The following is a 13,602-nucleotide window of genomic DNA, read 5'->3' on the forward strand; positions in this document are numbered from 1 at the left end:
TTTAGGGATAAGGAGGTAACCATTAAAAGAAAAAGTTTACAAGTTAAAGGTGGTCCCCTTTCGTGGTTGAGAGTCCGCCTGCCGATGCAGGGGACACGGGTTTGTGCCCCGGTCCGGGAGGATCCCACATGCCGCGGAGCAGCTGGGCCCGTGAGCCATGGCCGCTGAGCCTGCGCGTCCGGAGCCTGTGCTCCGCGACGCGAGAGGCCGCAACAGTGAGAGGCCCGCGTAACACAAAAAAAGTGGTCCCCTTTCGAGAACAGGACAGATCAGGACAGGATGGGCAGTGGTGATTTTTCACTTATAAGCCTTTCTCCTCTATTTGATTCTTCAACCATGAACATAATTATTTTGATAAAAAGCAAAAATAAAAGTGTTTTCAATGTGTGAATACATAAAATATTTGTGCTACTAAGAAATTGTGACTGAAGTTAATCCAAGAGCAGCAACTCAGACCGCTGAGCTCTGGCCTGCGGCCCTGAGGACTACGCGCTATGGCTGGCCACCTCGCTGCCCAGAGAAGGATGGACAAATGTTGAATGACTGAAGAGGCATATGTACCTGTGCATGGGGTACACAGAACATTTTTAAACTCAAGGTAGACTTTTAAAAAGAAAAGTTTCTGGCTGAGGAGTTGTGAGAAATGGTCAGAATGCAGATGCATTTTGCAAGCAGACCAAACATTACCTTTTGATAGATGTGAGATGTGAGAGAAAGAGAGTCAGAGGTGACACCATAATTTTTGCTTGAGCAATGGATGGAATGGAGATTAACCTACAAAGAAGGGAAAAACTTGAGGGAGGAGCAGGTATTGGGAGAAAAACAAGAGTTTAGTTACAGACAGTATTAGTTTAAGATACCTCTTAAAAATACAAGAGGAGTTGCCACTTAGACATTTACATATGAGATAGAAAAGTACCCCTGGAATAAACTCCACTTGCGTATTGCATATAATTCTTTTGCTTAATGCGTTATTTAATGTAGTGGTATTTAATTTGCAATGTCAAATTCTGATACACATACTACTTCATCTGTATTTTATTGGTCCATGTATTATTTTGTTTCTTTTTGCCTAGTTCACTATTTAGGGTATACCAACACCCTGTAACAAATATAGATCCAAATATGCACTAGCCAACATTACAGAAGATTTTTGGAGTTTGACTGGGTATTCAAGTTGGCAGAGTGGCTGTCCTACCAGCTTTATTCAGGGATCCAAGCTCCTCATTTGTGGCTACACAAGCCATTACTTTAGTCCTTAACCAACTTTGTATCCAGGTGACAAAGAGAAGAACAAATGGAGAAGGCCCACAGTTCCTGGGGGCCGGGCCTAGAATTAGCACAGAAACTGCTGCTCCCATTGGAATAGGTAGAACTCAGTCACGTGGCCACACCTAACACCAAGACAGTAGCAGAAAAATAGCTCATCATTTTAATGTTCAGAAGCGAAACAAATTTTAGGTCATTCTCCTGGTTTTCTTAGCAATAAGAAAAAATATTTAAAATTAGCAGAATTCTGTACTCACTTTGATTAGGTGAATAGGCAACTGACCCATATTCAAAATTCTCTGCATCCTTTTCTTATAATCCTTTACAAAATGCAGCAGAGGCACTAAAATTTGGCTCACATTTTAAATAAAACATTTTATTGATTTGGTCTTCTGTAGCTTATTGAGTTTTCATTCTCTCTTATTCTTTAAGAACAGCTCCGTATGTTTTTAGTTTGTCTCTGCCATTATTTCTAAGTAGTCTGCAACTGTAGCTCTGAGCTTCTCTTTGACCTGAGTTATTTCAGTTAGTGACTTCATATACATGTATATATATTTGCCGGTATTTTGTAATTTTGTTTTGATTGTTTAAAATTGTGTCATTGTCCAGCTTTATTACAATGTCAGAAACAGTGCAATGTCATTTCTACATCTGACTTGATATGATCAATTTTTCAAAATGTTTTGTGGGGCTTCCCTGGTGGCACAGTGGTTGAGAATCTGCCTGCTAATGCAGGGGACATGGGTTCGAGCCCTGGTCTGGGAAGATCCCACATGCCACGAAGCAACTGGGCCTGTGAGCCACAACTACTGAGCCTGTGCGTCTGGAGCCTGTGTTCCACAGCAAGAGGCCGCAATAGTGAGAGGCCTGCGCACCGCGATGAAGAGTGGCTCCCGCTCGCCGCAACTAGAGAAAGCCCTCACACAGAAACAAAGACCCAACACAGCAAAAATAAATAAATTAATTAATTTTTTAAAAAATGTTTTGTGGCTTCTGGAAAAAAAAAAGTTTATTCTTGATGTGTACCCAAATTTAATACAACCATTACCTGGCCTTTACTAATTATATAATTAAAAAAATAAAGAAAGAAAGAAAAGCTTCCCTTTCATTGTGTCTCCTGTGTAGTCACTGTGCATAATCTACCAGAGCTCAGGAGAGCTTACCACGACAACTGCAGCCCACTCTGGCCTGCAAAGAGCACAAAGGGGAAGAAGGGAGATGGGTGCTTAACTGCACAGGTGCTTTTAGCTTTCTGGCCGTTTTCCAAAGTCAAACAGAAAGTATTTCTGATGAGTCACAATTTGGTTTGATTTGCATGTCTCTCTTCCATAGTCAAGGATGGGTTATAGTTAACCAAATAGAAGAGGCAGGTTCAAGTAATAGGAAGAAAATAAAGACGGTTGAACAGAACAAGGCAGAAAAAACCTCCTACACATCCAGGTACACTCCTATTGGAGGCTGATTACTAGTATGTTTCCACACACAGTGGATACATCCTAACCTAACAGAAGGGCTTTTGATGACACTGAAGTAACGGCTAAATCTGACACCCATGTTTGTCCAATGCAATATCCAAGCCATCTGATCCAGGGCTCTTGGTCATTTAAGCTGTGCTCTCATCAGAAACTCATTAAAAGGGATGTGACTTCATCTAAATCTTAACTTCAGTTAAACCCCTCCAAAATCTTTCTCAGAAAGGTATCACATGAAAGTGACAAAAGAGAGACACTTACCTGGCTGCTTTGTCGAGCGAGGATACTAACTTCTGTTGAAGCCGCAGATGCTGCCAGCACTAAATCCCTTCAAAGAATAAAACCGGAAGACCATTAAATTCAAACAGCAACAGTTGTACCTTGACTTGAGTCACTGGTAGCATCTACAAGGCTTTCATTGGGACGTGAAGGAGAAAAGCAAGGTTTTCTACCCGGCTGAAGAAAGGTAAGAAGATTTTGGATGTAAAGCTTTATTTTTTAGTTCATAGGCTAGAGCCTGGAGACTCAGCCAACTGCCTCCCTACTTAAGACAAAGGAGAGACACAACAGAATCAAGTCAGAGTTCCCAATAAATATAATAACCCCCTGTAGAGAGAATAATCTAATTAGAGGAACAGAAGCTTTGCTTCAAGTCATCTATCTTTCAAAGGGACACTTCTGCTCAGAGGGAAACTTCAGTATGTTCCTTAAATATCAGTATTTTCTTAAGTCATCACCGGAGTTAATGAGAAAATGGGATTTCTAAGTTTAGTATGTATTTGAGCTAAATAATTCATGACTGGGAAAACAGAAGTAGTAGTCAGAAAGGCATTATCTAGCATGAGCTGAAAACGTTCGGGGTATCTCCAGCCTCTATTTTCCTCCCTTACAGAAAGGAAACAAAACAGAACAAGCAGGACCAAGTGACTCAGGGGTGACCTGACAGTGAGGGCAGGTTGTACCCTCCCTGGGTACGCGGCTCACCATTCTTCAATGTAGCTGAGGTAGTAATGATGCTGCCTCTCTGTACAGCTGCCGTAGCAGGGCTCCATAAAGTTCACAAACACTTCTGGGTGCTTTTCTTCTTTTTTCTACAATGAACAGAACGAGAAAAAAAAAATCTCATGGGCGATTTTTCTTGAATCCTACACAGTTAAGAATCTCAAAAGATAAAATCATTTAAGTTTTATGAGAAAATTCATTCAAAATATATAGACACTATATAAAGGCAGCACTGAGCAGTACAAAGAACAGAAGCGTTGGCCACTGACCAAACTGAATTCAAAGTTTTCTGTCACTTTAGCATGGACAGATTACTCAACCTCTCTGATAATGTTTTCTCTCATGTACGATGGACCTAAAAAACCTACATCAAAGGCTGCTGTGAGATATGAAAGGATACACATAAAGCATGTAACCCGGTCTAACCCGGAACATAAGGAGTGTTCAATAAACGCTAGTGTTAATATGATCCCTGGGAAAAGAAAATCTTAATGATATCTTGAAATAAGGCATCTTAATAAACTTATTTTTAAAATTCAATATTGTCAGGAACCCAAAAGAGTTAATAAAAACAAGGCACTTTTTTCTCTTATCAGATTGGCAAAGATTAAAAATGGTACCATTACATATTGACACACTTATTGGGACACTGGTAGTTCCAACCGTGGTAGGAGTACAAACTGATACAACTTTTCTAAAAGATACTTCGGCAGTGTTTTCAAAAGCCTATATCAAAAGAGCATACACTGCTTGACCTAGCAAATTCATTTCTAGGTATTTATCCTAAAAAATAAACATAATCCCATTAAGTGTACATAAAAGAGTGTTAGTATTCTTTAAAACAGGGAAAAACTGAAAGCAACCTGAGTATCCAACAGTAGAGGAAGCGCTAAATAAATTGATTATCTGCCCAAAAGCAAAATTCAGATTTACTGAGGTAGAAAGGTAGTTGCAATTTACTGAGTAAAACAACGTTGCAAAACAGAATGGCTAGTGCCACTTCCACTTTTGTTATACTTAGACTTTTATGTATGTATTTAATGTTTTTCTAGACTTTGAAAATTAACATGATTTGGAAATATAAGCCCTGCCTCATTTGCTGTTTTTAATGCCACTGCAATTTAGGAAGTGTAGATCTTATCATTCAGGTCCTTCTTTGTCCTTCAAAATGACTCACTCCCTCACTCAAATGGCTCTTCCTCAGAGGCCTTCCTTGACCACCCAAGCTAAATCACACCCCAGTCATCAACCAACCACCCCTCACCCTGCTTTATTTCCTCCATCACCCCTATCACTCCTTGATCCGACACTTGTCTGTGGACTAGCACGTTCATCCGAATGCAAGATCCACAAAAGCAAGGACTTTGCCTTGGTCGCAGCTGTATTCTCAGCTTTAAAGCACGGTGTGTAGGCATTCGATAAATATCTGATGAATAAATAAGTGAACGAATTTTGAAAATCAAGGTGCTTTCTTGCTTCTCTAAAATGTCTTTATCATGTTAACATCTACCACAACTCATAGTTTGCAACTTAAGCAAAGTAAGTTTTAGGACTTTTTTCACCTTGTGACTCAACAGTAGAACATGCTCTAAGTGAACACCACCATTTTGGTCCCTAGGCTCCCAGTGCAGCATTAAAATCTTACACCTCAAGTTGCACGACCACCGCCAGCAAGAAAAGGAAACTGAAGCCTAACTGCAAACTTTATTAGAAGACTTCTAAAATTCTCAAATAACAGAGACATCCTTTTCATAGACATACCGGGAGCAGAGCCATCACCACATCTGGAGCAGTTTCCAAGGTCCCGTCTGCAGCAGCATATACTATTGTGAATTCATATGTACCAATCCACAGCACATCCAGAACTGAAAGACACACATCCTAATAAACCATCTTGTGCTTGGAATAAGCCCTGTACATTATACCACCATCTCATGGATAAAAAAAAAAAAAATCCAACTCCTATAGCTTTTAAAAGGGTCCAGATTTCACTAACTAAATACAATTCACAAAGACTCAAGAAGCCCAAATTCATCCCAAAGTGGTATTTTTTTTTTCTGGTGGATTATAATCAAGGCAAATAATGAAGAATTCTAATTAAAAAATCAGGATCCATTTAATGTCATTTACCAAGACACACAGGTGTCTACCAGAGGATTATTGTTACAGCGACTTAATTAGCTAACTGAAATAATGGGAGTTTTCATACAGGAGGCACCAACACTTCCCGGATCAGGTATGCAGGTACATCACATGATCTGAAATTTCTGCAATAAGGACAGCACCTCATTAGAGGTCAGCCCAATAAGAAAAGCAGATGTGTTACCTCTGACAGGATGATCTGCCTCATAAAATGGAGGACAAGGAATGACTTTTTTTTCCTGCAAAGTCTGAAAGAGATTTGAAAAAAAACAGAGTCGAATGAAACAATCCCCAAACCAATGAAACTGTCAAATCCAGTAAGTTCCCCTAGAAACCACCTAAGTCTCATCTGCCCAGCCAGGAGAGAATGAATACAGAGACAAGTGGATGCCTACTTCTAGAATCCTACCCTACGGAAACACTCAGAGCAACGTGATCAATGGAGGTGATGAGGATGCTCAATGCAATACCACTCAGAGTAGCAAAACCACTCACACTGATACAAATAACCATCAATAATGGAACAGAGATATTCACATAGTGGAGTCCTATGCAGCCATTCAAAAGAATGAAGTAGCTCTATATGTAATGAGCTGGAAGAAAAAGACTCCAATACACTTTTTTTTTTTTGGCCGCAGTGCGCAGCAGGAGGAATCTTAGTTCCCCGATCAGGGATCGAACCTATGCCCCCTGCAGTGGAAGAGCGGAGTCCTGACCACTGGACCACCAGGGAAGTCCCTCCAATACACTATTAAGTTTAAAAAAAAAGCGAACAATAAAATTAAACCAACTGTATTAATTTTTTTTGTGTGGTACGCGGGCCTCTCACTGTTGTGGCCTCTCCCGTTGTGGAGCACAGGCTCCGGACGCGCAGGCTCAGCGGCCATGGCTCATGGGCCCAGCTGCTCCGCGGCATGTGGGATCTTCCCGGACCGGGGCACGAACCCGTGTCCCCTGCATCGGCAGGCGGACTCTCAACCACTGCGCCACCAGGGAAGCCCTGTATTAACTTTTTACAGGCTAATGCCCTAAAAGAATATGTACCAAATGTCACATAACAACTTTTTGTGATGACAAAGAAGATACAAAACCTTAACCTCAAACCTATTCCACCACATTCACCACTTTGCAACCCCTCAGAGAACAGGAGGAATACACAACAGCACAGGCCTTGGCATTGCCTGTGAACCCCTCCTTCCCATTCGGGTGTGACCAGATATATATGGATTCTTTGTCGATTTACATTGAAGAATATTCATGAATATCACCTCTGGAAGAGGTGACACAGCTCACCACAGGGAGAGCTGACACAGCTCACCACAGGGAGAGCTGACCGAGTGCACATGCAACACTCTTTCCTGCAGTCACTTGTGTACTGACAGATTTGTTGCAATGAGCGTAAATTACATTTTAATAGAAAAAAACAGCAAAGATACTCCCAAACCACCCCCAAAACAGTGGGTAACTTAAGTAAAAAAGTTCTGAAGTCCAAGGCAAGACTTACAGGAAGATACTGGACCACAGTTCCATTCTGTTTCCCCACTGCCAGCTGCTTTCCTTTGGGGCTCCAGCAGACTGGGTAAAGAAGAGAATGCTACCAATTAAAAACTGAATAAAATGGAGCAAACCAACGAGATCTGTACCAAAACAGCTACATAATAACCACTTCTTGTTCCTCTGTCAGTCCATGGAAGACTGTGGGATCACACTTACTTGGCACAGTGAAAAAAGAAAGATCATTTCGATGATACAAGCCAATTGTGATTTATCACTGGGCCACTGAATCAGCTGTTAAAAATGCTTTTTCAATGGAGTACTGCCCAGAAAGCTGTAAAGTACAGAAAACTCTGTAGTCTTTAGATAAAACAAGGAGAATACAGAAGGTTCTCAAATATCAAGATGTCATTCTCTTGCTCCTGTTTGATATTTTCTAATGCTTTTCCTCAAAGGTACAAATGACTGTTTCAGAGTACGACCCTTTTAGATCAAAACAATTATTCTCAACAACACAGTTCTAAACCAGCTATACTAAAATATTTCTTTCTCCAGAAAACCCAAGCACATTCAAGTTAAATCACGTATGCTATTTGGCTTCAAGGACATTAACTACGGAAATAAAAAACACTCTCTCCACTTCTACCAAAGAACAACAAATATGACAAAAAACCCCATTTGCTTTTTTTCCAGAGATTAAATTTTGACTAGATCACCATTACCATATGTTACAGAGGAGAAGACTTTATTACTCACCAGATGTTACTCCTACTGTGGAAGGAAGAGTCGCACACACTTTCACTGTCTCTGTGATCTGCAGGACAGCAATGCTGCCATCAGCCAGGCAAACTGCCACCATGGAGGAAACAGTGGGGTTCCACTTCATATCGATCACCATGCCTCCTGCATCTTTCAGGAGCTTATGATACGCAAACGGGCGTTTCTGCTGTTTGGCCTTTTAAAACACATGCCCAGAAGCAAAAATAAATTAGTAAATTAATAAGTACAGAGACATTTAATAGTCAAAGAAAATGACTGAATCTGCAAGTTTTCTCGAATTACGGTTCACCTTTCTCCATGACCATGAAAAACAATGCAGCTCTGCACAACAGTCTATTTGTTACAGACAATTTTAACACAGCTTTGAAAACGGCAATCAATCGTTATAGCATACTCAGAGGGACTCGCAACAAAGGAGTGCACAAATGCAAAATAATCCATAAAGAGCAGACACTAAATAAAAATCTGGGCTCTGCTTCTTAATAGTGTTGGGCCCTTGAATTTTAGAGAGCTCTCATCTTAAAATATTATACCTATTTTAACTGGTATGCAGAAACCACCAAAGGCTTCAAAATTCCAAAAGAGCTTCACTGAAGATTTGTTGTGGAAGGTTAATGAAAGATTATTGATATAAAAGGTACCCCAAACAAACAGACACACAAGAACCCCAAATACTTAAACTCTTTGGGCCTGTTTCTCTACCTATGAAATGAAGATGACAGTACCTACTGCATAAGGCCATGAAGGGTAGGCATGAATGAGAACAAGGCATGTCAGGCACAAGTACAGGGCCTGGCACAAAGTCAGTATAAACACTCAATATTATTGACTATTATCATTACTAAACGGCCTGGAATGGAAGAACACTATATTAGGAGGCCAGAGATCCAGGATGTAGGAACTTCTGACATTAACTACTAACTCTATGGCCTTGGGCAAGTCACCTAAGGGTCCCTGGGCTCTGGCTGTCTCATATATAAATGAGAAACGATAACATCTTGGGGCAGGTGGTTATTATGAAATAATTTCTTGAAGTCACCTCTATCTCCAAAGATCTATGATTCTGTAATTAAGGACCTTTTAAAAACCCATATTTAATCTAGAAAAAGAATTCAAAGGCCAACCAAGAACTTCTAGGTTATGATTCAATACCAAGAAATCTTCTTAGGTCCCTACAGTTTGCCAGCAGCTTACCTCATTTGAGAAAGTGCGAACATCAAAAAAAGCAATAATGGAACCATATTCACTGGACATCATGCACACGGAAAGTGTGAGGTTATCACAGCTCAGGGCCAGGTGATGTATCGGGAATTTCATAGGAACTAGCAAGCTTTGAACTTTATCAACTATGAAAACATAAAAAAACACAAAGCAGAAAATGGAATGTTCTGAGCATAAGCCACAAACTCTCTATTCAGGTCTATGTGGAACAATTTTTACATCTACATAAAAATATGCACACACCCTGATAACAAGTTGTACAAATAAATCGTAGCTTTCTTACAGATGTATAGTGTTGCATTAAGTATCATAGGGACTCTTCCTCATCTGACCTGAGAAAACTAACTGTGGCTGTAGCCCTTGTTGGAAACAGTGCCCTGTACCGTATTTTTGCAACAACGCTCCAAAGAGCACACATTCCCATTTGTTTGGATGGCGCTGTTGTGACAACTAAAGCGCCACGCAATGAAACTCTTCTCCCAGGGAGCTGGAACCCAAGTTCAACTGTGCATGGCACAATGGTAAGCTGTTCTTCCCTTTCAGCTCAGAGGGACAGCTCATCAAAAGAGAAATACAATGGACCAAAGAGAACACCCAGGAGGGCTTCCAGAAGCCTACCTAGAACTTCCTCTTCTTTGGGGTCAATCTCAGGACTAACAGCAGTTTTACTACTAGAATGATTTCTTGTAAATCAAGTGGCGTTAGCACTTCACTCCTCTATCATGCAACACAAACCGAGGAACTTACCTATCTTATTGGGATCATCTCCAGGTTTATTCTGAATAAGAAGATTTTTAGTAGGAAAAATCTGCAACCCACTGGCTCCACCAGCGAAGACCAGGCCATACTTGTTGGACACGGCAAGCAGATTCGAGCGTTCCTTGGGCAACTCCTCGGGGGAGTCAAAGATTCTCACCTTCTTCAGGGCTCTAAACTGAAAATCCTGTGGTGCGGGGTCAAAGCAAGATCAATTCAGGGAAGACAGGAAATTAAATCACACCTGTCATTATATTTCAGTACACTCAATTCCAGTACAACAAAATATACGTTACCCTGAGGGTAAGGGCTGTGGGGCTCAGTCATTTTTAAGCTTCCTGTGATATTGTGGCACCCGGTATAGTGCTTATTAGTATTTACTGAATAAATTAAATTAAAAAAAATTCTTTCATGAAGCCTTCCTTGACTAACCCAGATAACACTGATCTTTTCCTTTTCTGAATTCCTAGCTAATTTATTGTCTGAACCACCACACAAGCTGCACTTTTCTATTTACAGTCTTGTCCTATTTCATGGTATGTCTTACGATACAGAGTAGTGCTTAATAAATTGTTGTTAAATATTGAAAGCATCACTCAACTACCCTGTAAGCTCAAACTACCAGTGCAGTACTCAACAAAGATACATGGAAATAATGGCCACTGAACGGTAACCAAATCCTAAACTGGCTTACCTGCATCAGACACTAAACAAAACTCCCACCACAGAAGAGGTCAATCTCTTGGTGTTCAAGACCTATAAACATACCTAGATGCTATGAGGACATCTAAAATCAAGTCCAAACCCCTTAACACAGGCTATAAGGCCAACATGGCTTGACTCGTCCACTTCCAGAGCCTCACCTCACAATACTCTGTTTCCCTCCCACAACTGCGCCATCACCTCTGCCACATCCAGTGCCACCCCCACCCCCCACCTATTTCCAGTTTTCATTTCCTCCCATTTTCATGGTCCTTAGCCCCTCAGGGCCTGGGAGCCTTCCCCAACCTCCTGTCAATGTCTGATTCATCCAGTCTTCCATGAATTTATTGATCTGCTTTCAAAGAATTTTCAGTGTGTACCACTTCTTGGTAAAAAGAGTTCCATACGTTTACCAAGCATTATGTTAAGTTGTGTTTTATATATATATACACATTTTTTTCCTTCAATTCTAAACCTATCTTTAAGTCAAGGTTTTGGTGAAAAGAATATGAATCTCCTTTTGCTTACACTCTAAAAAGTGTAAAAGCCAAAAACAGCCTTTCTCAGCCTTCATTTGTGTCCATTTACAGTGTTTCATCCAGGATCCCTAACACACCCCACATACTCGTTTCCTTGGATTCAATGTTTAATACAGATTTGCTAAAAGATTAACTGAAATACTCTTTCAATTCCAACTGAGTATGGTGATCAGAAATCCACACGGCTTTCCAGGTCAGACCACAAAATTTTCAACCTTTTTTGTTAATTCTCATCCTGATAATCCCAAATATCCTACTTGGGTCTTGTAATCAGAAACTTAAAGGGAGGCCATCATTTTCTAAGTCTGTGGTTCTAAAACCTTTTCATCCTTCTGCTCCAGCATATGAAATATGGCACACTCTCACTGGGCTGCTCACCCTTGGCGGTGATTCTCAAGAAGAACGAGGGCATCACTATTCTAAACATGGTGTGGATTACTACTCCCTAATGCATTTCAGTGATTTGTTGTTCAAATGCCTAAAATATTCCTACAACTTATTTCCTTTCGGGTGTTTACAACCATCATTTGGCTCACCTGGCCCTCTCAAGCTTCCTGACTTCAGGCTGATTTCCTGTCCCGAAACAGCCCTCCGATTCTAGTTAACTAAAGCTCTTGTAGGATAAGTGATGAACCCTGGCTCTGCATTAGGCAAGCGTAGACCGCCTTACTAGTACAGCGAGAGAGGAGGGTCTTAAAAACAGTAACAACAATCTGGTTTTCAGTCCGCTTGTCAAATGCGGCTTTGGGTAAGTTACTTTCCGAGCCTCGATTTGCTCCTCTACATTAACAAGTATTCCGTGGGGTTGCTGTGATAATTATCAGTGCCTTGCACAGTAAACGCTCAATAAACAGTAGTTAGTACCAGTACTCCAATCACCACATTAAAGGGGCTAGGATAACTCAAGAGGCTCGCACAAGACCAACAGGGGACGCGGAAACCGCATTCGGTGGGGCTTTCACGCCGACTGCACTGAAGAGCGCTCCAGGACGCGGTAAAGAGAATTCTGAAAGCGGCAAATTGTTCAAGCAGGAGGCGCGGGGGCGGGGGGGGGGCGGGGCGGGTCAGCGGACATCCGAGCTTCCCGGGTCAGCGGGGCTCCAAGGCAACACCAGAACTAAGGAAGGGAGGGAGGCCCCGGCCAGTGTCTGACCTTCATCTCCCGCTCGGGGATCACGGCATCCATTTCGTCTCCCATCGCGCCGCCCTCAACAGGTCAAAGCAGCTACCGCAGCTGCCCGCGTCCTTGCAGACACAGCCGAGGCGGCCCCCAGGCCAACTTCCTTCCCTCAGCTCTAGCGGCGCGCGGGCATGACGTATTTTCCGGCGCGCTTTGATGACATCACACGTTTCGGGCCGAGGGAGGTGGAGGGACCATCTAAAGTCGCGAGCTCTTCTGGCCGCCGCCTCCCATTGGCCGGCTCTGACAGAGTATGGGGCGTGGCCCGGGGTCTGTGCGCCTGCGCCCGGGAGCGTCCAGGTGCCGCCACCGCGTTTTCAGGTGGAGCGCGCTTGCTTCCTGTTGGTTTCTCATACTGGGAAGTGCAGGCGCGAGTCCTCCACGTTCGTTTCGTTGAAACTTCGTAGTAGTCTTTGGATGTAGGTGGTTATTAATAGTTCCGATTTCAGAGGAGTTGGGAACTTGACAAATATTTCCAAGGGGCTGTAGCTTCTGAGAAAGGCTTTACAGGAGTGTGGAAGAAAAAGGTTCTCAGAAAGTCGGGGGGCCGGGTTCTCGCCAAGGAGACCCTTACGTGTCTGAAGGCTGAAAGGGGATATTAAAGGGCCCCAGCGATCAGCTTTGTTTACTCGTTGGAGTAACAAGCCTGGAAACTGCGCGAAACACTGCGCAAAGACATCCTAGTCACCTAGCAGTTATCATTGCCATTTAATTGATGAGGCAGCTGGGAGCACAGAGAAGTTAAGAAAATTCCCCAATGCCCCTCAGTCAGAAAGTGGTGAAGGCTGGATTAGAATTCAGCCTTGCTGATTGCTGGCTATTACACAGTCCTACGTGGAGATTTTTGTAGTTGAATTATATTATAAATGCTCTAGGACAGAGATTCTTAACTTGGAGCCCATGGGCCAGCTCCGGGAGGCGGGGGTGTATTCTGCCACTTACTATTTGGTTTTCAGCAAACTGCTTCTCTGCTCCAAGCCTGCTTCTCATTTATCAAACTAGGATGATATAATAGAACCTTACTCATGGGGTTGCTGTGAGGAGT

At 42.2% G+C, this 13,602-nt stretch overlaps 1 protein-coding gene across 19 annotated transcripts in view; it reads right to left on the reverse strand.

Annotated features, from left to right (window-relative positions):
* The window catches only part of NUP214 (nucleoporin 214), a 144,497-nt gene extending 130,923 nt beyond the window's left edge, over nt 1-13,574 (reverse strand). For 15 of the 19 annotated variants that reach the window (XR_003432435.1, XM_027104499.1, XM_027104498.1 and 12 more), the window contains exons 1-10: nt 12,531-13,574; nt 10,128-10,323; nt 9,354-9,505; nt 8,136-8,334; nt 7,390-7,460; nt 6,070-6,133; nt 5,505-5,608; nt 3,726-3,832; nt 3,003-3,069; nt 688-774 (exon numbers count right to left, since the gene is read on the reverse strand). Coding sequence is in view for 18 of the 19 variants with exons in the window: in XM_027104499.1 (XP_026960300.1) it covers nt 688-774; nt 3,003-3,069; nt 3,726-3,832; nt 5,505-5,608; nt 6,070-6,133; nt 7,390-7,460; nt 8,136-8,334; nt 9,354-9,505; nt 10,128-10,323; nt 12,531-12,575 (1,092 nt within the window). In the remaining variant the exon portion in view is untranslated. The remainder of the gene's footprint in view (nt 1-687; nt 775-3,002; nt 3,070-3,725; nt 3,833-5,504; nt 5,609-6,069; nt 6,134-7,389; nt 7,461-8,135; nt 8,335-9,353; nt 9,506-10,127; nt 10,324-12,530) is intronic. The other 4 variants (XM_027104494.1, XM_027104492.1, XM_027104506.1 and 1 more) reach the window with 1 other exon arrangement.
* Nucleotides 13,575-13,602: the final 28 nt, after the last annotated feature.

The sequence above is a fragment of the Aethalodelphis obliquidens genome, unplaced genomic scaffold (genome assembly GCF_003676395.1).
Source record: "Aethalodelphis obliquidens isolate GAN/ISIS:26980383/991018 unplaced genomic scaffold, ASM367639v1 scaffold7, whole genome shotgun sequence".
NCBI lineage: Eukaryota > Metazoa > Chordata > Mammalia > Artiodactyla > Delphinidae > Aethalodelphis > Aethalodelphis obliquidens.